Below are 22943 nucleotides of genomic sequence, written 5' to 3'. Positions count from 1 at the left end.
GGCTTACATACCAGATCCCGCCTCAGTCTCCCGTATCTCTGTGTGTGAAGCGCTGATTGGACAATGCTCAAGTTGTCCATCCACTTGCCAGTCACCTTAAGCTCCTCCTCATTTTTCACCCACTCTTCACGCAGAAGACGCTTACTTAGCCAACAGACAGAAGCTGTTGCCGACTTTCATTGGTCCAAAGCGCTGCCTATCCATCGGAGCCCCGCCTCCTTCGGATTGAGCACTGACCAAAAAAAACCCCAACCACCCTCCACCTTTCTCGATTCCTGATTGTGCCACCTAGGAGCTGTATCCGTGTCTTATTGGCCCATTCCCCTGCCACTCCAGGGAAGGCCGTTCGGTTCTCCATTCTCACCCCGATTCTACACACTGGAACATAGATGGCCCCTCCCCCGGCTGGCTGAAGCCCCGCCCTGTCCCCTGTACTCATCCTACCCCCCCCCTTGCAGCATCACGTGATGTTTTCGCCGTGGTGGTGCCGCTGAGGCAGGCAGCTTGTGTATTGAGTGAGAGTAGCAGAGCCCGGCGCGTTCCGACCGGCTGGGAGCGGACGAGCGAGGGGCCAAGCGCTGCAGCCACTTGCGAGCTCGTGTGCGGAGCGGAGACCTCCGGCGCCTCATGTCCAGCCGGCCTTGGAGGACGCTTCCCCTGTGAGGGCGGATTCTCCCCTGCCCCAGCTCTCTGGACCCTGCCTGGCCCCTAAGATGGCGAGTGGGATGAATGGCCCGGGCGGAGGAGGTGGTAATACCGCGGCCGGGGGCGCCGAGGCGGAGCTGGGCACCCAAAGCGATGGAGGAGGGGTCGTCCTCGGCCAGGGGGCTGGAGTGCCTAGGACTGCTACTACGGCTGAGGAGCAGCAGGAGCCGAGCGAGAGCGGCCCCTACCCGCCCCCTCAGCCCCACCACTTGCTGCTTCTGCTGAAGAGATCGCCTAGCGCCTCCCTGTGCCTGGTACAGGAGGAGGAGGTGCCCGCTGCCGTGGCCCCCACAGCGCGGGGGCCCCTCTCTGTTGGGCGAGGTGGCCAGCCAGCCCCCACAGCACGAGGGGCCCCTCTGCCAGGTGCTGTCTCCGTGGCTTCTGTGGGAGACGATGTGAGGAAATGTGGCTACCTGAGGAAGCAGAAGCATGGCCACAAGCGCTACTTTGTGCTGCGAGCTGAGAGCCACCTGGCTCCAGCCAGGCTTGAATACTACGACAGTGAGAAGAAGTACAAGAGCAGCCTGAGGGCGGCCGCAGCTGCTGGTGGGTCTGCTGTCCTCTGCTGCCCCCCTCCCAAGCGAGTGATCCCCCTGTACCAGTGCTTCACAGTCAGCCGGAGGGCAGATGCCAAGCATAAGCACATCATTGCCCTTTATACCAAGGATGAATACTTTGCCATGTTGGCTGAGAATGAGCTGGAGCAGGAGACCTGGTACCAGGCGCTCAGTGAACTCATGAACCAGAGCAAGAGGGGGTTCTTAGAGCAGGAGGACCAGACAGATCAGCAGGTGGATGAGGATGATGAGCATTATGGAGCTGCACTTCGACCAGGCACTGTATACAAAGAGGTGTGGCAGGTTAATGTGAAGCCCAAGGGACTGGGGCAGACAAAGAACCTGACTGGGGTGTACAGATTGTGCCTATCCAGCAAGGCCATCCATCTAGTCAAGCTGAATTCAGAGGTACCTGCTGTCCACTTGCAGCTAATGAACATCCGCCGCTGTGGGCACTCAGAGAACTTTTTCTTTATTGAGGTTGGCAGATCTGCTTCCATTGGGCCTGGTGAACTGTGGATGCAAGTGGATGATTCAGTGGTTGCCCAGAATATGCATGAGACCTTTCTAGAGACCATGAAAGCTCTCAAAGCCTTTACCGAGTTCAGGCCCCGCAGCAAGAGCCAGTCTTCTGGTGGTGGCAGTGGTACCAACCCTATTTCCTTTATCACCACGAGGAGGCACCTGGGCAACCTGCCTCCTAGCCAGACTGGCTTACAGAGAAGATCTAGAACTGAGTGTGTTACTGGGGGGACTCCGCCCACCACCAAGAGTAGCAGTTCATACCGTTTCAGAACATCTAGTGAAGGGGAAGGGACGATGACCAGACCTTTCAGATCAGTGACTGGGAGTCTGATCCATTTGAACACTGCAAGGATGAATTTGGGCCGGCAAGAAGGCAGTGGAAGGTATGTCAGAGCAGCTTTCAGCTCTTCTTATCATACCAGGTCTGCCTCCTTGCCAGTGTCTCATTTTCCCTCCACTACCAGCCCCATTAGTGTTTCTTCCAGTAGTGGCCATGGCTCTGCCTCAGACACGTTAACCAGGCCTTCCAGTTCATCTGTCTGTGGGTCCCCAAGTGATGGGGGCTTTATTTCTTCTGATGAATATGGCTCTAGTCCTGGGGATTTCAGGTACTTTCGTGTCAGAAGTAATACTCCAGATTCCTTGGGAAACACGCCACCTATCCGAGAAGAGAATTGTTTAAGTGAGTACATGTCCATGAATAAACAGCAAGCGGATGATAGCTCAAGGGACGATTATATGGAAGCTGAAAAGTGCTTCAGAAAAAGAACTTATTCTCTAACTAAACCAACATCTGTTACAGTACAGCAGAAAACAACACAAACCACGGCTTCTTTAGATGAAGATTCTGCAAGAAGGCATGGACAGTTACCTTGTTCTGAATCGCCCAAATTAAAAGAAAACCGTGAACCTGAGTACAGTGATGCTACCCTTGATTCTGTATGTAACCAAAGCAGAAGTAAAGCCAGGGATGATGGATACATGCCAATGATGCCAGGAGTTGCATCTTCACTTACAAGCAACAATGATTATTTGCCAATGACTCCCAAAAGTGTGTCTGTCCCAAAACAGATTAGTAATTCTTGGTCGTCCTCTCAGACGGACTCCAGAGGATATATGATGATGTTTCCCAGGGCTAGTTCTTCACCTGTGCGAAGTCCTTTAGCTGGATTTATTTCGAAAGGGGGTAATGAAAAGGTGACAAATGAGTATATGGATATGTCACCTGGTAATTCAACAGTTCCAAAACAGCCCAGTGATTCAAATTGTATTCATACCAACTCTGTTTCCAAAGGTTTCAGTTCCTATTTCTCTCTGCCGCGAAGCTTTAAGACATTATCAGGACAAAATGGAGATCATAATGAATATGTTCCAATGTCTTCACCTGGAAAACTGCTATATGGCGAACATGAAAATGTCAAATGTGTCAACAGTGAAGCATTAGCTAATGGAATTTCTAAATCATCAGTTGTGAAAGTGTCAGATGAAGGACTTGCACAGAACCGGGCCACCAGGCCTACAAGACTTCCTCTAGGTACAAGAGGTAGTAATACTATACCAAGAACGTATGACCGAACAGTTCCACCTGAGCCAGCTAGTCCTGGTGAATACATAAATATTGATTTCACTGAAAAAGCAAGTAATACACCATATTCTTTATCTGCAGAAGGATCTCCATCATCTCTCGGATCGAGTAGTGACCACAGACAGTCACCACTTTCTGATTACATGAGTGTTGACCTTGATGTGCAGTCACCAAAAGTAGCAAAGGAACTATCAAATTCTTTAACAGATATTTCAATTTATGCAAGTTCCAGTATCCCTAGAAACCAGCCAAATGATTATGCTAGACTTTCATTTGATACTGCTTGTGTTAACAGTACAAGTAGTAAGACTGATGATTACACAGAAATGACTTTCAACATGGCAACGACACCACCTAGGCCTTTTACCGCAGAGTCCAGCAATGGTGTAAAGATTGATAGTCCTTCTTCCATTGTAAATCGACTGTGCATTGTTGACAGATATTCTGGTAGCAGTAGCTTCTCTGTTCCTAGCGCTGATCCTCCCATGGGACCTAAGGTGATTCGAGCTGACCCACAAGGCAGAAGAAGGCATAGTTCTGAAACATTCTCTTCTGCTGGGGCTGTGACTACTTCCTCTTCTTTCTTTACTGATAGTAGCAAAAGACACAGCTCTGCCTCATTTGACAATGTTTGGTTGAAACCTGAAGAAAACATTTCTGATGGTCATGAAAGCAAGATGTCTAGGGATACTTCAACTGGATTTCAGAATGGCTTAAACTACATAGCTTTGAATTTATGTGACGATTCTATGAACTGTGAGGCAAGCACTACTACACCAGCTTGCCATTTCCAAAATGGTACTTCGAATTTGGATAGTGGAGCTTATGTAAGCATAGATTTCACCAGATCTGATGGTTTGAAGTGTAGCTCGGCAAGAAAAGGTTTGTAATTTTTAAAAATACTTTCATATGCAGCCTTTTGGTACAGGAGTTTGATGCCACAATTGATACAAACATAGTGTTCAATTGACTTACATTTTTAAAATGGGAAAAATACAGCTGTATATTTCTGTACGTCTTATTTTAGTTTGTTTCTGGTAGCGCCACAGTGTTAGACATTGAAGAAATGCAAAATTCAGTCTTTGGCCTGAGGAGCTTAGCGTTATCTAGCCAGTCTTTAAATTTTGATCTTTTGCTTGGCAGGTCAATGTATTGTCCAACTGCCCTCAAGCTGGACAGTATAAAATATTTTAACTTGATAATACCTTAATCATGCTCTAAAGCAGTGTTTCTCAACCTGGGGGTTTAGAGGGGTCGCAAGTGCAGAGCTGGTATTGGGGGTGGCAAGAAAGGCAATTGCCTGGAGCCACAGGGGCGCCATGAAACTAAGTTACATGCCTCAGCCCCGTGGGGGTGGGACTCAGGCTTCAGGGGTACAGTAGTTTGGAAAGGTTAAGAACCACTGCTCTAAAGCATAGCTTCTCAATCGAGGGTCAATACCACCCTACCATTCTTTATGATGGGAGGAATCCTACTCCCCCCCCCCTTGTAACATGAGGTTATGGTATGGAAAAGGCTGTGAACCACTAAATTGGGTTTAAAAATCCAATTAGGATCTCAAATACAGTACTTTTAATAAAGTAAAAAAGAAATTAAATGAACTTTGTTCTTATATGGTTAGTATGTGGGTACCTACCTACTCACATTTATGTTCTGAACCTTGCTTAACCAGAACTCTAGGTTTCCCAGAAGTTTGTCTCCATTGAGATTTGTTCTTGATATCGCCCTCTATCCTGCTGGTAATCCATCTTCTGAGCGTTTAAAAGAGAAGTTTTTGGGAAGCAGGATGTCAAGAAGCTAAATTCCTGCAAAGTTTAGTAATTTTGTTCCTTGATACCTCTGCCCTCCAACTCCATTCCCTTAGGTATGGGCTTCCGGCAAGCTAGAAGGGGTTAGTGGGGATTTATGGGCCTGCTATCTTGTATCTCCTTGTGAGGGTCTGCTGAGCCATTCAGCATGTGAGAAGCCAGATAATTATATGTAAATAGGAGCAAATCATCAGGTTTGAGGTCTTTACTCAGAGTCTGGAAACTCTGACAAACTTCAAAGATGGATGTCCAGGCTTCCTTGATTATTTGAAGGTTAATCAGTGTAAGGTAATTGAAGTATCAGTAGTTTTCATCTCTAATATATACATTACAAACAAACGAACACTGGGAAAATGACAACTACGGACTGACTACCCTTAGGCAGGTGAGGGATAAGAAAAGAAATATTAAGCTCTCTGCTTTTCTGGAAGCAGTAGGAAATGGTAGTCATCCACATCATCAACCTCGTGAAACTTCTGTCAGTATTTAAGCCCCACCATCCACTGCATTTCTGAAATCCTGGAACTTCAAGACTTTACTTTGGAATCACAATCCCTATCATACTCTATTCTCCTCTAGCCTGTGATAATAGTCTGCCTCTGATTATCTTCTGAACATGGAAGGAAGCCATAGATTGCAAAGGGCAATATCTTCACCTCTTCCTTTGCAAACATGGTGGTATTTGTAGTCTATAACTTATGACTGCTAAGATGAAATATTTAGTCATAGTTGAACAGTGGTATTTGTCCACTCTTTTCTAGACAGTGAGGAGAAAAAACAGGGAAAGGATATCAATAGCTATTATCCTATATTTATCATTGAAGTAATGGTTTACTCTCCTGTCCCTTATTGTTGGGGAATATAGAGCAATGACTTTTTTTGTACTTCTAATTACAGTAAAAAAGCTATGAAGTGTTGAATAATTTATTTTCTGTCTTCACTTTAAAGCCTGTACGTGTGTTTAAATTTAGTTTTAAGATATTGTATGTGGAATTTAAAATTTAGAACCTTTAATACTGGAAGTTATAAGCCTGACTCCGCTAGCATACCATTTGAAGTCTGGCAGCCATTGCTTGGGGCTTCTCAGAAATGTGTGGTTTGCCTTGTTTGTTTTGTTTTTTGCTTTGTTTTCTTGGTTGGGATCAAATTTAGAAGACTCTGAAAGTTGCCAGTCCAAAAAAGTGCTTTTTTTTCTAAGTGCTGAAGGCCTCTTAACTTCAAAAGGTCTGCCCACTAAATCAAAGCCAGTTTGGTGAAGAATCCTACTGATCTTAGGTTTTAAAGCCCTGTAAGGAGGCTATGTTGTAATTATATTCAGTAAAGTATAATTTAACACATAGTGGGAGAAAGATCAGAGGATCCAATTCTGGCCATGTTACTAATCTTACAGATAAAACAAATTTAAAGGGATTATAAAAAGTTGACTTCTGTCTGAAACATTTTATTTATTAATGTTACAGGAAATATCTAAAATTACTGTGATTGGAAGATTTTTTTCTGTGCGCCTCTCCCTCCCCCTCCCCTACCCCATTTGTTTGTTTTGTGCATTTGACAGCACTTTTGAATACAGTTGGTTTCCGTTCCAAAGGGGTAGCGGTGTTAGTCTGTATACAACAAAAACAAGGAGAGTCCTGTAGCACTTTAAAGACTAACAAAGCTTATGCCTGCAGAAGTTAAATGTATTAGTCTTTAAAGTGCTACAGGATTCTTGTTTTTTTAGTTGATTTTAGTGTTTCCTTCGTACATTCCGTTGGGTTCTTATGTAAGTCTTTCATACAGTGGAAAAAGCTTTTAAAAACAGAAAAGAGATTGTGTTCCTAAAACTTTGCAGGCAGCTTAAGCAAGTGTAGTACATGATATTGATAGATTTCAAGTTGATGGTGGCCCTTTAACTATTAAAAATATGCACTCCTTGAAAACCTGATCCAAAAGCCAATTTCCTCCTAAAACAGCATAATGTAATTATGGTACATAAGGGGGTGAGTTGGGTAGTGTATGTTCACTTATGGGTGGCACTCAGACTCGTGGAGAATAAACTGATATATAAGACAATCTGCTTATTTTAGTTTCCCAGCCATTACTGTGATGGTAATATTCTAAAATAATAGAAACTTGTTCCATCTTAAATTCTTATTTCTCCAAGTACCTTTTATCTTTAGGTCTTTGTATGAGCTGACTGTGAATCTTGTAGTCTGTTTTGCTACCATCAGTCCTTTTTCTCCTTTGTGTTGCAGTGAAAAATGTTATCCAAAAATGTTAGTCATTGAAGTACTGATGTGAGCAGTTAATGCAATGAATTTGATACATTGTCTTCAATGTTGTGCAAGGGTGGTGGTGGGCTGTTGTGCGGGGTTGTGCTGACAAGAAAAGTGTACAGATTACCCTCTTTTCTTTCTGTATAAAGGAAGTTAAAGCAGTTTGATGGGGAGAAAAACCCTGATTCACTTTTACTCATGAAGCTTTTAATCACCTTTCTTTTGTCTATTAATTACATAGATATGGCATGGATTCCTGCTTGTAAAACAAAAAGGTATCTTTGTTTTTTCCTAAACTACAATCTCCTAGATTTTTAGAAACAATTTTTTTATGATATGCCTTTTTTACCATTTAAGGGACAGCTAAATGTTTTGAAAGGAAAAATATTTTAGGAACTGAAATTTAACTAGAACTGCAGTTCTATAAACTAAGTCAAATTACATAAATTATCAGATAGCATAATAGAGGAGTTTGCTTTTGGAAGTAAACTTTATAAAATTTCCATTAATTCTTTACTTCCCTCCTCAGTTAAGTAGGAAACTGGCTGGTGAGAGGAGAACTTGATCAACTACCAGTACCTAATTTCTTAATAGAGCCAATCTTACTCCCATTGACTTCAGTGGGAGCTGGACTTTGCCCAATGTGTAGCGTATTATGGAGGAAAAAACAGTTTAAACTCAGTGGCACAAAACAGCCCTAAATTTGTCAGATTTTGCCTTCTGAGGATTTTCCTTGCCTAGGAGAGTCTCCAGCTAGTTGCTATGCCACCCTGCTCCCAAGACTTTTCTACATTAGGGATTTTCTCACTAGTGTTGCTACATGGGTATAAAGCTCCAGCACAGATGTGCAGTATTTCTGCAGTTTACCCCAATTTGAAACTGCCACTGTTTCAAACCAAGGTCAGTCTCGCTGGTGCAAGCCTAACTTTACATCAGTATAGTGCATCTACACTGATGGTTTGCATTGGTATAGCTACATGGGTGCAAACATTCCTAATTTAGACAAGTTCTCAGCCTTGGATACAAGGGGCGTGGCCAGGAATGGGGCCATTTCTGGGAATGCATTCTATACTGTTGAGATTCCAGGGTACTGAAAAAGCTTCTTGAGGTCATAGGTATCTTCTATAAAATAGCTTGCTCTACTTCATGGTAGGAACCAGCTAGAGAGCCCCAAAATCAGGTGGATGCAAAAGTGGCTTAAATCCACCTTTGGTCCCACTCCCTCTCCTAAGCTTTGCCAAGTACATCTTCACTGTAGCTCAAGATCTCGGCCAAAGTAGTTTATATTTGCATAGAAATTCAAATGCTGCAAGCTTCTAAACTGTTTTTCACGTTTCTATTTTTAAAAAAGGCGAAGTTATGAATTTCTAAACTTTTCTAAAGTTTGCAAAGTTGAGGTAAATCAATTTTCAGTAGACGTTGCTTTGCTGTACTCAAGGCAGAACTTTAACTAAGAGAAAGTAGTCATGTTGTCCAATATATATTGAACTGTTATGCATTTTCCCACCCTTTTTCCCACCTCCCCAAAATTATACTTGTCTTGAGTGGAAATATGTTTCCTAACTCAGAACAGGCTTTTTGGAGAGGAGAAAAGATAAGGGAGTATCAGTAAATGCCTTCTTAGAAACTTTACCACTATTTGCCAAAAGAGAAAAAGCAGAAGCCACTGTTACGAGAGATAAGGCACATTCTTTGGAAAATAAGGATGTTCTAAAAGTGAGGGTTAGGTTTTTTAACAACATATGAAAATGGTAGGCCCCAAGAACAGTGAAACTGCATTTTCAGGTAATGAATTCATAAATGAAAACGTGTACTGATCATGTGTAAGAGTAACTTCCAGACTTTCTTGTGTATGTTTTAATTTCTTCTTGACACCTTGACATTGAGATTTACTCTGAGAATTTTTGTAAACTTTTTCCAGAAAATTGTTAAAATAAATTAAGCAGTTTTGTGGATGAAATTTGCCCAATGAAAATAAGGATTATATAACAGACTTTCCTAGGAGTATTTTTGTTTTTCTTCATGTTATAACACTTTGAGGGCTAGATTTGTTTTTGGCTTTTAAAAGATCAGGCATGTAATTATGGGCACAAAATCCATACAATTACAAGTCTCATTTTGAACACAGTTACTTGAGCCCAGAAAGCATTGACCATATGTTTAAATATATCCCTATTAGGAAAGCACTTAAGAGTGTGGTTAATTTGCTTAAAGTTAAGCATATTTCAATGCTTTTTGGAATAGGAATTTCCTGAATCAGATCTTTGATTTGTATATACAGTGTTAGTAATTGCACTACAAATGACCGTAATTAAACTTATGTGCTGAATTGTCTGATTTACATTTTTGTAGTCATAGTGGCTAGGTGTACAAATTAAGCCAGCATGCTGCCAGTGCAATTATATAAAAATGATATACACATATCAGGTCTTAAAGGTGTATCATTTTAAATGAGTGCTCTAAGAAACAAAGATGATAGGTCAAGAGGGGTGTATATATGGTTTCAAAAAAATTGACTACTACTCAGTGCATAAAAAATGTTTTGATAGCCTTTTGAATCTTATCTAAAAGGCTTAAATCAGAATACACTAAAAGTTCCCTTCCCCCTCTGTTATGCCTGCAAAGGTACGTTTTAGGATGCACACTTCAGGTCCTGAAGTTGCATAGAACACAATGGTCTACTTAAACAGCATGAGTATTGGAGTGCATGACCATGTAAGGGAACCAGTGCTTTGATCTGTGTAGAACTTTGGGGAATTAGAATTAACTACAATTCTAATTTGAAGAACAGGAAATAAAAGAAAACTTTGCTAGTCTCCCCCTTGAAGGCTTTATTTGTCTATATTTTTAACATGAAGTTTTTAACCATTAAACAGGATGGAAGCAGGACAGGGTGGATTGATATCAATCAAAGCAATTTAAACTCACGCATGCGAGAAACTGTATTTTGCATTTGTACTCTTTATTTGCTAAACAAGGTTGATTCTCATTAGTTGGTAACCATTAAAACATATTTATTTGCAACTAAATATAGTCTTTACACTAAATCCAGTGCTTTTTGCTAACCAGGATGATACACTATATCTATCTGCATTTTTAGGCATTATATAGCTTGATTTACATTTATTCAGACTCTTAATTTTTGCATTTTTAATATATTAGAAAATGGTGAATGCATTTTTTTATTTAGTAGATGTAATTTTTTTACTTGTGATTTGTTTCAAAGTCTTTGGCAATTAAATTTCAATTAAAATGTACAAAACCAGCATGTTAATTTTTTGTATTAAATAAAATACCTTATGTGTTGGATGCATAAGAGAAAACATTTTTCAAAACATGTTTCGTATTTAAAACTAGCTGGCTTTTTTAAACAAAGGAAGTATTATCTGTAGTTTATGAATTGATGTGATTGTTTCTGGTCACCATGCCCTTCAAGAGTTTAGAACTAGTAAATTCCTCTCTCATACCTAGCTTTTATTCATTGATTGGAAGAGGAAAACAAGCTTTTCTGCTTTTTTTTAACTCCCAGTTGATTTCTGAACTGAACTAGTCATTAAACTGAACTAGTTGAATAAACTCAGATGAAGAAGCTATTCTTTCTGCGCGTGCAGAAGAGGCTACTGCTATCAAAAGCTGGATTAGCACATCAGACTCTGGTTCTAGGTGCTTAGTCAGTGATTCTCACCAATTCAGTGGTTTGACTTCCTGTAAAACTTGGCAGCAAACATATTGCGTAATATTATTTTTTATAATTTAAATGATTTTATGTAGATTATAATAAGTTTAGGCCTTAAGAGTGTCAATTTCAAAGTTCATTCTAAATAATTTTTTTAATAAACCTGTAACTGAATTTACATTCAGAAATGAATTTATTTAAATTGGATTTTTTTAAAGTAATTAATTCTTATCCATGCTGCATGAAGATAAAATTTGAATGAAATTGAAGTGCAGTTGTTTAGTGTCTCAATCTCTGGATTTAATTCAGCTTTTTCCAGAAGTTTATATATTTGTGTCATAGCTCAGGGCAACTGCACCTGTATTCCCCCACTATGGTCCAGCAAGTGCATCCACTCTTGACTCCCAGCCATTGCCTTTCTTGGTGGAGACATGTATCTCTCCCTTCTGACTGAGGTATTTATAGGCTGAATGTTGTAATTACCCCAGTTAATCTACCATACCTCTCTTTCAAAACAAGTGCATTTTATTCTTAAGGTAAAAGCAATACAGAGAAAACAATAAAAGAACCCCCACACATGCTAATAAATTTACTGGCGATCACCCCAATTCCAGCATGGGTTCTGGCAGGTGAGCAGTCCTTCAAACCACACTCAGTGGTTTCATGTTCATAACACCTTTTGCTCAGAACAAGACCCTCCATGAATCTGGGAGTGAGTCCGTTGTCCAATTTGGGGTCTTGGAAAAGTCTGTGAATAGGTAATCAGCCAGAAAATGTTGTGTGAACTTAACTATAAGGTTGCAGGAAATTAAATGTAAATTGAAATATACAGACATCCAAAATCTATTAAAATGGAGTTCCTCATGTTTGGAATCTAGCCTATAAAGACTGTAATCTAGTTCTAGTCCCTATATCTGGTAGCTCTGTTAATCGCCTTTCTATGAAAAATGTGCAGAGTTTTACATATAAATCATTGGGATTTTTTTCTTGTTTGTTGTTTTAAATTACACTCTTTAAAGTTGTCCAAGCAGTCAGTTTGCTGCCATTTCACCTTAGATCTTTGTCACTCCTGGTTTCTCTTCAGTCCGTCCTTCCTTCCTGATCCTTTGAGTCAGAAAACTTCAAGACCATACACACCTCAGTGGATGCCTCTTGTTCCAGACTTTTGAGAGGAGTAGTGTTGATTGGTATATGTAAAGCAGGGTGGGCTGGAAGACCAAAATGTAGCAATCCATGGTGAAGAACAGAAATAAATTAATTTTCTAAACTTAGTGCTAGATCCACAAAAGGACTTAGGCACCTAAAGTAGCTATTAAGCACCCAAGTCCAATATTTAGGTGCTGTTGAGATTCTCACATTTCCTGCTGCTGCCTAACCTTTTAGGTACCTAAAATCCCTAGTCATCTAAATTTTTACCATTAAAGTTCCCTGGGCACTTACATTTCCACTAGTGAGCATGTGGCTGAGCATGATGAACGGATAGGCCCCTTCCTCAGACCTGGACTTAGGAGTATACGTCCCCAAAGGTGTAGCTAACATAGGCAGCTCCCTGCTTGGCCTGCTGGCTTTGGTGGGTCTCATTCTTAGACCTCTGACTTGGGGCAGTGGAGCACTAAAAGTTAGGTGTTATAGTGTCGAAGTCCTTTTGCAAATCTGTCCCTGAAATTATACTTTGGAGGTGATTTGCAAAAGCTTTTGGATACTTAACTCTTTTGCTGAGCTCTAGTTTTTCATATAAAAAAACTTAAAATGGAATCTGATTCAAGTAAAAAACACTTTGAACAAGATATAAGGCAGGTTTTTTTGTAGTGTATTGTATTAGACTTGAGAGTTTAAATATACCTGGGGAAGTATACCCAGGGCTAGGTGCTTGGAGCATTTCTTTAAATTTTTCACTTTAAGACTATTCTAAAGGCAACATTATTAATATAACTGGAAAGCTGCAGTTTTCTTTTAAGTTCAAGTTTTTGCTTTTGTTTTTTATGTCATAATAACCAATTGATCTTTGCTGTTTTTTGGTGTTGAAGACTAAGGGAGAGTTGCTCCTGAAAAGTGGATTTTTGAAGAGCTCCTGAAAGGTCAGGAACAGGGACTTTTTATTGTGGTTACATTTCAATGACTATGTTGAAATGAGATTGAAAGTGTCTCACCTGTTGGATAATCAATCTTATCAATGTGTGCCTTTCCACTTTGAGAGAGAGTTTCATTCAGTGGCACATTTGATCTTGAAGAATCCAAAGATATCAATTTTCTGCACTTTGAGATGAACATAAATCCTTTCTTTCTAGTTAACTTTTGACAGTGTTTACATGTTATTTTAGGAGAATTCTTTTAATTATTTTAGTCCATTCAGTTGCTTGTTTCCTACCACTTCTTTCAATGTTAGTTGTGTTGTCAGATATAATCATAGTCTTAATCAATAAATATTAATGTTTGCAGTATTGATCAACAGCTTTCATATTTATTAGAGTTTCCATGAGAAACTGTTACCTACTGAAATCAATACTGTCTGTGAAGACTGAAAAAAAATCAGCTAGCCAGATTTGTATTGAACTATATCATCTGAATCTCTACTCAACTTCCAGATATTTCTAGATTATAGGAAAACAAGTCTTCCTGATGGTCCACCTACTTCCTTCTCTTTCACATCCAGTGACAGTCGATTCACCTACTAGCCACAATCTCCAATGACTCCACCAGATTTCCCACCCCTCTCGGATTTTAGATGGTTGTAAAAAACTTTTTTCCCTAATATGCCTAATTAGCACAATAGACCCTTGATACCCTTTTCCTTTTAATTTTCTATAGTACTTGCTTGTAGTACTTTAAAAAGCCTTCCAAATACATAGGTGTAATATGTAATGTCAGTGACAAGTCAAAAAATGGAAACAAATCTTTTTTTTTTTTTTTTAAAAAGGAAAGAAAAGGTCCCTGGACTGTATTTTTGGGCAGTGGGGGGAAGGAGAGGGCAGGAAGAATGTGTTTTGCATGCGTTTTCTTATAACCCTACTAAATATTCTCAAGTTCCCTGCCTGGAGTATCTCCTGATCAGAACACAATGGTAGGAGTCCAGAAATCATCTCAGGAGATGTTGGACTGTATTCTCATTTACTCTAAGCCTGTTTCACATCTCTGGCACTATTAAGGTTCCTTATATTTGCACCCAGTTTAAATTGCCTTTACATTACCGTGTAAATGAAAATCAGAAACACTGTGGTTTGGGGGTAAGGTACCCCAGGTCCTGGCTTGTTGCATAGAGATAATTGTACTGTTAAGATGAAAAGGACACTGCAAGGTGGATTCCAGCACAAGTTTTCCTGTTCAGAACAAAATTCAAAATATTGTTTGCGTGGCAGGGGAACATCACCAGTTTGAAAATGAGATTTTACAAGTCACAGTTCAGACCAGACTCCGCATTAGATCTTTTGGCTGCAACTATAGTAACAGTACCCATGGCATGTCTCTGCATGGGGAAACCTCTGTGGACTTTGAGATAGCATTGGAATTCTTGCATTCCTTGTGAACAACTGATGATTTATGGGCCTCTCTGCCTGTGGTCAGTCTCCAGCTGGGAATAAATTTCCAAACACCACCCATTCAAATTGTGGTAACTGCAGATATGCTCAATTTGTGATGGAGATCTTGCAGGATTTCAGTTGTCCACCCATCTCCCCCTCAGAAATTAGGGGGTTTGCTTTTGGGGGTGTGTGTGGTTTTTTCTTTCCTTTACCTTTGTAGTACATAAGTGAATTTAAGTCTTCCTCTCCCCCCAAATCTAACTGTTGAGGGCCCTAGTGAGTTGTACTGCTCAAACTACAGGTTTGAAATGTTCCACTTCATGAAAAGGGTGGAGGAAAGGGGTGCAGCCCTTAATAACCCTAGCTTAGGAAGCTACTAGCTAGTTTTGGTTGGAGGCTTGAGACCCAAGAGTGAGAATCTTATGATAGGCCAAATTCACAGGTAATGCGTAGTTTAAATTCCCTTACATTTAACCCCATTAGAGCTACTTACACCTACACTTCTATCTAAAGTAGTGTAATTTGTATCATGGGATACTAGAAAAAGGTGTAAGTTAGAGTGGCGCTTTTCTGTACACACATTCATACACTATTTTCTGGCTCCTCAATATGTACATTCACCAACTTAGACAGCAACAAGTGGGCATAAATAGTTTTCAGGTGGTCTGAGTTAAATTCCACTTAGTTAATCTATCATGCTAAATTTGGCCCTGTGAATCTAGAAGAGTCTGAGTTGGTGTGTTGTGTATGATGGCTACACTTTCTTTTGGTCCTCTAAATGTATAAATCACACCAGCTTGGACTACTTCTAGATTTTGAGGCTTGCTTAGGCTTCCCTCTGAATTTGGCATGCTATCATCAAAAAAGCAGAATTTACAAGGTAAGCAAGTTCCCCTTTCCAAAAGCTCAGATTCTTCCCTTTTTATTTTTATATGTAATTGGCATATAGAATATTCCAAGATTTTATACAAGGTTTGAAATATTTTAGATGGAAATCTGAATTCTGTCATGTCTGACAGTAAGATTGTCTTATTAAACAGCCTGGCTGTCATTGTTTAGAACATTTTGGGGGGGTATACTTGTAGAGATAAGAATAACTAGTCAAACATCTTTCAGGAGTGCCTTGTCTTAGGCGTAAAGGAAAAACATAGACAAAAGTGCAGATACTTCTTAAATTCTCTTATATATGTAAGCTTATAAATTGGAAGCAAGAGGGGGACTGGGAAACCTTTACTACTAGTGAACAGTCTGATATGCAGCCTTTTCTGTATTAACATGAGCAATGTGGTGCTGCTTCGGTTGCATGCCTCACATTAAGTCACAGAAGTTTTACTTCAGTAAGTGCAGTGCATAGCCCCTTCATTCTTTGATCCTAAAACAAAAAAAAAACCTTCTTTCAAAAGGGACGCTATTAAAAAACTGATGCCTTTATTTTACAAAACAAAAAAAATACAAAGCTGTTGCTAACCAAATCGCCTAGTGTGTGTAAAATTAAATGATTTTATGTAATACTTGTGGTTTGATTGTGCTATTTCATAGCTATCTTAATATTGGGTTTTGAGATTGGTGTTTTTTTTAAATGACTGACCCAGCTTTTAAAATATAGTTATTAAAATTTCATTTGTTTAAATGCTATAGAAAGTTTTCGTCACACTTTGAAATGTTAGCAAGATACTTCTCTTTTGTAGTGATTTAGATTTTAGTTTACATTGTTGTTTTCCTTTTAAATGAAATAGCTTCCAATCAGACCAAGAAAATAGAAATTACTTATCTGAGACCCTAGAACAGCTTGCTATGGGTTCTGTACATTTTTATTTTGGACTCAGACTGAATATTTGTCCTCCTTTTTGTGCAGTTCCTGTCTGTTTAGTGATAGATGCATCATAGAATCATAAAAGATTAGGGTAGAAAGGGACCTCAGGAGGTCATCTAATTCAACCCTCTGCTCAAAGCAGGACCAGTCCCAGCTAAATCATCCCAGCCAGGGCTTTGACAAGCTGTACCTTAACCTCTAAGGACAGAGATTCCACCATCTCCCTAGGTAAACCATTCCAATGCTTCACCATCCTCCTAATGATAAAGTTTTTCCTAATATCCAATCTAGACCTCCCCCACTGCAACTTGAAACCATTGCTCCTTGTTCTGTCTTCTGCCACCACTGAGAACAGCGTAGCTCCATCCTCTTTGGAACCCCCCTTCACGTAGTTGAAGGCTGCTATCGAATCCCTGCCCTCCCTCCCTTCTCTGCTGCAGACTAAATAAGCCCAGTTCCCTCAGCCTCTCCTCGTAAATCATGTGCCCCTCTGTCGCCTTCTGCTGGACTCTCTCCAATTTGTCCACATCCTTCCTGTAGTGGGGGGTCCAATACTGGATACTACTCCAAATGTGGCCTCACCAGTGCCGAATAGAGGGGAATAATCACTTCCCTCGATCTGCTGGCAGTGCTCCTATTAATGTAGTCCAATATGCTGTTAGTCTTCTTGACAATAAAGGCACACTGACTCCTATCCAGCTTCTTGTCCACTATAATCCTCAAGTCCTTTTCTGCAGAACTGCTGCTTAGCCAGTCGGTTCCCAGCCTATAGCAGTGCATGGGATTCTTCCGTCCTAAGTGCAGGACTCTGCACTTGTCCTTGTTGAACCTCATCAGATTTCTTTTGGCCCAATCCTCTAATTTGTCTAGGTCACTCTGACTTCTAATCCCTACCTTCCAATGTATCTACCACTCTCCCCAGTTTCGTGTCATCTGCAAATTTGCTTAGGGTGCAATCCACCCCATCATTCAGATAATTAATGAAGATGTTGAACAAAACCGGCCCCAGGACTGACCCTTGGGGCACTCCGCTTGACGCTGGCTGCCAACTAGACATCAAGCTGTTGGTCACTACGTATTGAGCCCAACGATCTAGCCAGATTTCTAGCCATCTTATAGTCCATTCATCTAACCCATCCTTCTTTAACTTGCTGGCAAGAATGCTGTGGGAGACTTATCGAAAGCTTTGCTAAAGTCAAGGTATAGCCTGTCCATCACTTCCCCGCCTCCACAGAGCTAGTCATCTCATCATAGAAGGCAATCAGGTTGGTCAGGCATGACTTGTCCTTGGTGAATCTATGCTGACTGTTCCTGATCACCTTCTTCTCCAAGTGCTTCAAAATGCATTCCTTGAGGACTTGCTCCATGATTTTTACAGGGACTGAGGTGAGGCTGACTGGTCTATAGTTCTTCAGATCCTCCTTCCCTTTTTTAAAGATGGGCAGTATATTTGCTTTTTTCCAATCATCCGGGACTTCCCCCGATTGCCACGAGTTTTCAAAAATAATGGTCAGTGGCTTTGCAATCACATCAGTCAACTCCCTCAGGACCGTTGGATGCATAGATTTGTATAATAACGCATAGCATTTACACAAGAGTCTAAACTATTCACAACATATTAATCCTTACAATACTCCTGTGAGGGAGATCGTTAATAAGTATTATCATTTTTATAGATGGGGAAACTGAGACAGAAGTTAAGTGACTTTCCCAAGGCCACTTGCCCCCCTGCCCTATCCAGTAGTCATTCAGTTAGAGCATGATGCTTGTCAGTGCTTAATAAAAGTGAAGTTCCAATATCATAAACTATTCTGAATTGTAATTAGTCATTTTGTTGTTGTTGCTAAATACTAAAAGGACTTGGTCCATTTACAGGCCTTTGAATCATAAAGTTCAGTATTGCTCAGTTTAGAGTGAAAATAGTGGTATATCTTCTTTTTTTTTTTTTTTTTATTTTTTTTTTATTTACTCGCCACCACCTCCCGAATCCTGCTTTTCTTGTACTAGTGTTTATTCATTGAGTGCTAGTGCATTTGGTGCTGTACTTACTTAACAGAGGGTTCCTTCTCTAAAAAGCCTGTAACTTTAGTAGATAATAGTCTGCAGATACACATAATGGAGAGAAGGTGGAAAACAAGGGTGTAATACATTATTGAAAACCGTAGATTGAGAAAGATTGGTACAGAGATGAGGCCCTTAGCCTCAGTTACGATATTGGAGACCTCAGTAAGATATGTTTCACTAGACCAGTGTTTTTCAATGATCCTAAGATCTCCCTGATGCAGTATAGGAAGCTGGTCCCTGGTATCAAAAAGGTTGAGAAACACTGCACTAGATCATTGAGGGAAACGGATGTGTAGGGGATCAGAGAAGTTCAGGTAATGGCTATAGATGACATATCTGATAAACTTCAGGGCAAAGGGGAGGAAGGAGGTAGGCATTATTTTATGCAGATAGGGTCAAGAAAAGTGTTTAGGGCTCAGGACACCATTGTGTTTGCAAAATAATGGAAGAGGATGGCATTGTCTCAGGAGTAGGAGATGATGAGGTCAAGTAGACTGCTTGAAGAGCTTCAAATTTCCAGTAGGAAAGATTCTTGGGTGTGAAGGAGGAAAGGCTTTTGTGTTGGAAAGGCATGGGGAGGATGATGTGACACTGAGGGTTGTGTTCAGAACATTGAAAGAAGAATATTTAAATAACTCTTCACTATCACTTTCTTTTAAAAATGTCATTAAAACGTTAGTCCTTCCCTCCATTCTCCTTGTCTTTGAGGTGGCCTCTGTGTATTTCTGCTGTGCCTGATCTTGCTGTACCCAAAGAGATTTCTTCAATTCTTATTGAGAATTTTTATGTAGATGGTTTTAGGTAGTTTGAACTAAAACTTGATTTTGGCAGCAATACAGATAACTATCAATTGCACTTTACTCATGTTTTGAACCGGGCCCCCCCCCCCCCCCCCAAAAAAAAAAAAAAAAAAAAAGTCACCTGAACTCTGTGGTGTTTCTGATAGGATAGTTTAATGACCAAATGGATTTTTCTCAAAACACAAGAGTTAAGACTGGCACTAGTCATAGACATCTCCTTCCTCATTTGAAACTGGAGTCAAAATGAATGTTTTTACAGCAGTCATACACCAGTTAGAAATAGGAGTATTGCCACAATCTTAGTTATAGCTGGGTGAACAGAATTACTAACATTCATCTTCATTGGATGTTGGTAATAAATGGTTGCTATATGTATAATCCAGCCTTGTCATATCACAGGTATCTCCTAAAAGCATTCTAATTTGGGAGGGAGTTATATAAGTAATTATGAACTTTATTGATCATGGCTGCGGTATGTGGATTAGCTACACAAAATAGACTACACTCTTGGAGTCCTGTCCAGAATACACTGAGATCAGTGTGTGCTTGGAATGAATTCTCTAGGTGAGGCATTCTCTCTCTGATTTCCCCACGGGCTTTCTGAGGACGCTAGCAGGAATGTACTGTTTGTTTAACCCCCTTTTAAGAACATTTCACCTTATATGTCATTTGTTTTGATGGATAAACTCCATATCCTCTTTTCAACAGAAAATAGTTTTTCTGTTAATGTCACTGACTGCATTTTTTTTGTTTCTTCTTAGACTGACTGCATTGCCATGGAAACCGTTGTTAGAAGAGAAGGCTTTTCTACTGGTATCTTCATAAACTGTGTGGTGCTTTTGGAAGCAGAGCTCAACTCCAGCCAGCTACTTTCACTTCCACCAGCACAGACATACACACATCATTTTAATGATTTTTTTCTTGGACATCAACTATCTACAGTTGAGTTAATCTGAATTAAGATTTTTCATAGCTGTGCTTTGGTGATCGAATTTGTTTCCCCCCAGCATATCTGTTTGGGAGGCAGGGGGAATGCTGCAGAGGGGATTCCTACAACTTCCTTCTCTCTGCCTCTCCCCCTAATTTGTTTTTATTTATATTGAGAAGTCAAAGCTGGTGGCTGATAGTCTATTTAATATGGGTTTTGCTTCTCTGGTACGTTAGCTTAAACATGTATTGCTTAGAAATATGTTGGCAGGTCAAAACTTTTTTTGAGGGGACTGGGAAAGAACCATGTAACTGAACCTAAATCTGTGATGGACCGACCTCTTGTTTATTATATTTTGCTTTTCTTGATCACAGAGCTTAGTATTTTTAATCGTATGTCAGAGCTTAAACTGAAGTTTGTTGCTCAGAATTCTGGTATTTATAAGGTAAGATTAAAGGGCTGGTTGTGTCATTGATTACACTTAAATTACCCCTGCCTCTTGGTTATTTGTTTATAAACACGTATAAAATGAAGTTTCCATTCATGCACTCAAATGGGAAAGTGCAGGGTCTTCTACACCGTTGACGTCTGCTTTACAATGTTGATGTGTACTGTAGCTTTTTAAAGAGAAACCACCCTCACTGATCTTACCTTCAACCCAAGTCCTCTTTTAGTGTGGGACCATTTTTTTGCATAATAGGAAAGTAAATACTTGGCTTATCACCTAATGTATTCTGCCTACAGAAAGATTGCAAACCATGACTATTTCAAATTTAAAATAAACTGTAGGAAATTAGAGCTAGGTGCATCACTCTTTTATGGATTTTGATTGAAATCAGTTTAGGCATTTTTATTAACACTGCTATACCTTTAAGAGCATGATACTAGTTGTTGGTACATACAAGGTATAATAATAAGGCACTGACTTGATAAGGGGTTTAAAAGTGGTACACAAATCCTCATGCTGTACTGCACCACACAGCTGGTAATCCTCTACATTGTATATTGTACAAGTGTTTTGTAGGGCTGCCTCACATCTGACATACAACCTTTAAAATACTAGTACAGTTTGTATAACGAATTAGATGCTGTCAGTTTTGATGTTAAGTGATGTGTACCTAAATCTATTTGAGTAGTCTTAAAATGTACATGTCACAAAATTATAAAGATCTTTCTGCAAACTTAGTTGGTAACAGTTTAAAAAGTATCCAGTAACAGGAAAGAAACACTCACTGCAGCATTTAAAAGCACAGAGGTGTTCTTGAATCTGGAAGAGAAGTTAGTCGGTACAGTTACTAGTTGCTGCTAAACATACTCTGATAATTCATTTAAAATTATTACCACTTTTATAGACCATTATACTGTCTTGCCATACAGCTTTTGTTTGGGCTCAGTAAATTAAGGCAATATGTAGACAGCCATTTTTAAAGCTTTACTTGTTTTTTAAACAAATTGAAATTGGGATGATAGTTCAAAACACCTAATGTGGGGGGGGAAAAAAGGTTGTGTTGAAAAAAAATGAACATGTTACATACCTTATTTACATATTAGATCCTGAGGCTGCCATTGTACAATATACAGCACTGATTTAATAAATACTGAATAAATAACTAAATGGGTAACCTCAAATATAGCGGTACAAATACTAACAGGTACAGCATAATAAATATGCAATCTTTTTGAATCTTAGTTTACAGCCACTAATTTATTCAGTATTGTGCTGGAAGAACACTTTGAGAATATGTAAAACATATCACTACGTATACTACCTTCCAGCTACCTGTTTATGCTGCTGTATAGTACAAAAATACCAATGATGGAACAATGTTTGTCCTGTAAATTTAATTTGATATTGGACAGTTATTGTCTGTACAAACTAAAACATATGGTTGGAAACTGTTCATTATATATTTGCTATTTCTGCTTCACAGACCTGTTTAAAAGTTGAGCTGATTGATCTGGCTTTGTCTTCCATTGTAAATATTGTTACATTGTTTTCTTGGTAAAACATATCGCATTTGCGGTTTTGGGAGACTGGCTTGAAGCTCTGTATAGTGTTTATATTTATCTGACTTGGCTTTCCATAGAGCTACTTGCAGTAAATGTGTTCATGTAGTTGCCTGTGTCTGGCTCTCTTATTTTTAAATGAACTTTTTATTGGTTAAAATGTACTTTTTCTCACCACATATTTCTCTTAAGCTGTGTGGTCGTCACAGGGCTATTATACGTTACTGAAAAGTGGATTTAGCCAGTTTTACAGTTCAGCAGTTATGAAATAACTGTGAAAAAATGACTCAAATGTGAATGGTTATACCAAAGCACCCAGAACTTGGAATTGTAAACTTCTGTGCTCATTGATAGACCATGATGTGTCTATCAGTAGTGGGGATAGAGTGGTGTATTGGGTTTGTACTGGGACCCATACTGTTCAACATTAATAAATGATCTGGGAAAAGGGGTAAACAGTGAGGTGAGAGATGATGCAAAATTACTCAAGATAGTTAAGTCCAAAGCAGATTCAAGAGTTACAGAGGGATCTCAAAAAACTGGGTGATTAGGCAACAAAATGGCAGATGAAATTCAATGTTGATAAATGCAAAGTAATGCACACTGGAGAACGTAATCCCACCTATACATATAAAATGAGGGGGTCTAAATTAGCTGTTACCACTCAAGAAAGATCTTGGAGTCATGGTGGATAGTTTTCTG

The 22943-nt window shown here is 39.8% G+C and overlaps 1 protein-coding gene across 1 annotated transcript; it reads left to right on the top strand.

The window, feature by feature from the left end:
* Positions 1-475: 475 nt before the first annotated feature.
* IRS4 (insulin receptor substrate 4) lies at positions 476-22349 on the top strand. Its single transcript, XM_067548223.1, has 2 exons — positions 476-4254; positions 20068-22349. The coding sequence occupies exons 1-2, from the start codon at positions 714-716 to the stop codon at positions 20070-20072; spliced, it is 3546 nt and encodes a 1181-aa protein (XP_067404324.1). The 5' UTR covers positions 476-713; the 3' UTR covers positions 20073-22349.
* The last annotated feature ends 594 nt before the right edge of the window (positions 22350-22943 follow it).

This window comes from Emydura macquarii, unplaced genomic scaffold (genome assembly GCF_026122565.2).
Source record: "Emydura macquarii macquarii isolate MOO-44397 ecotype Brisbane River unplaced genomic scaffold, CSIRO-AGI_Emac_v2 contig_1253, whole genome shotgun sequence".
Lineage (NCBI taxonomy): Eukaryota > Metazoa > Chordata > Testudines > Chelidae > Emydura > Emydura macquarii.
This window is presented reverse-complemented; position numbering and strand designations above follow the sequence as displayed.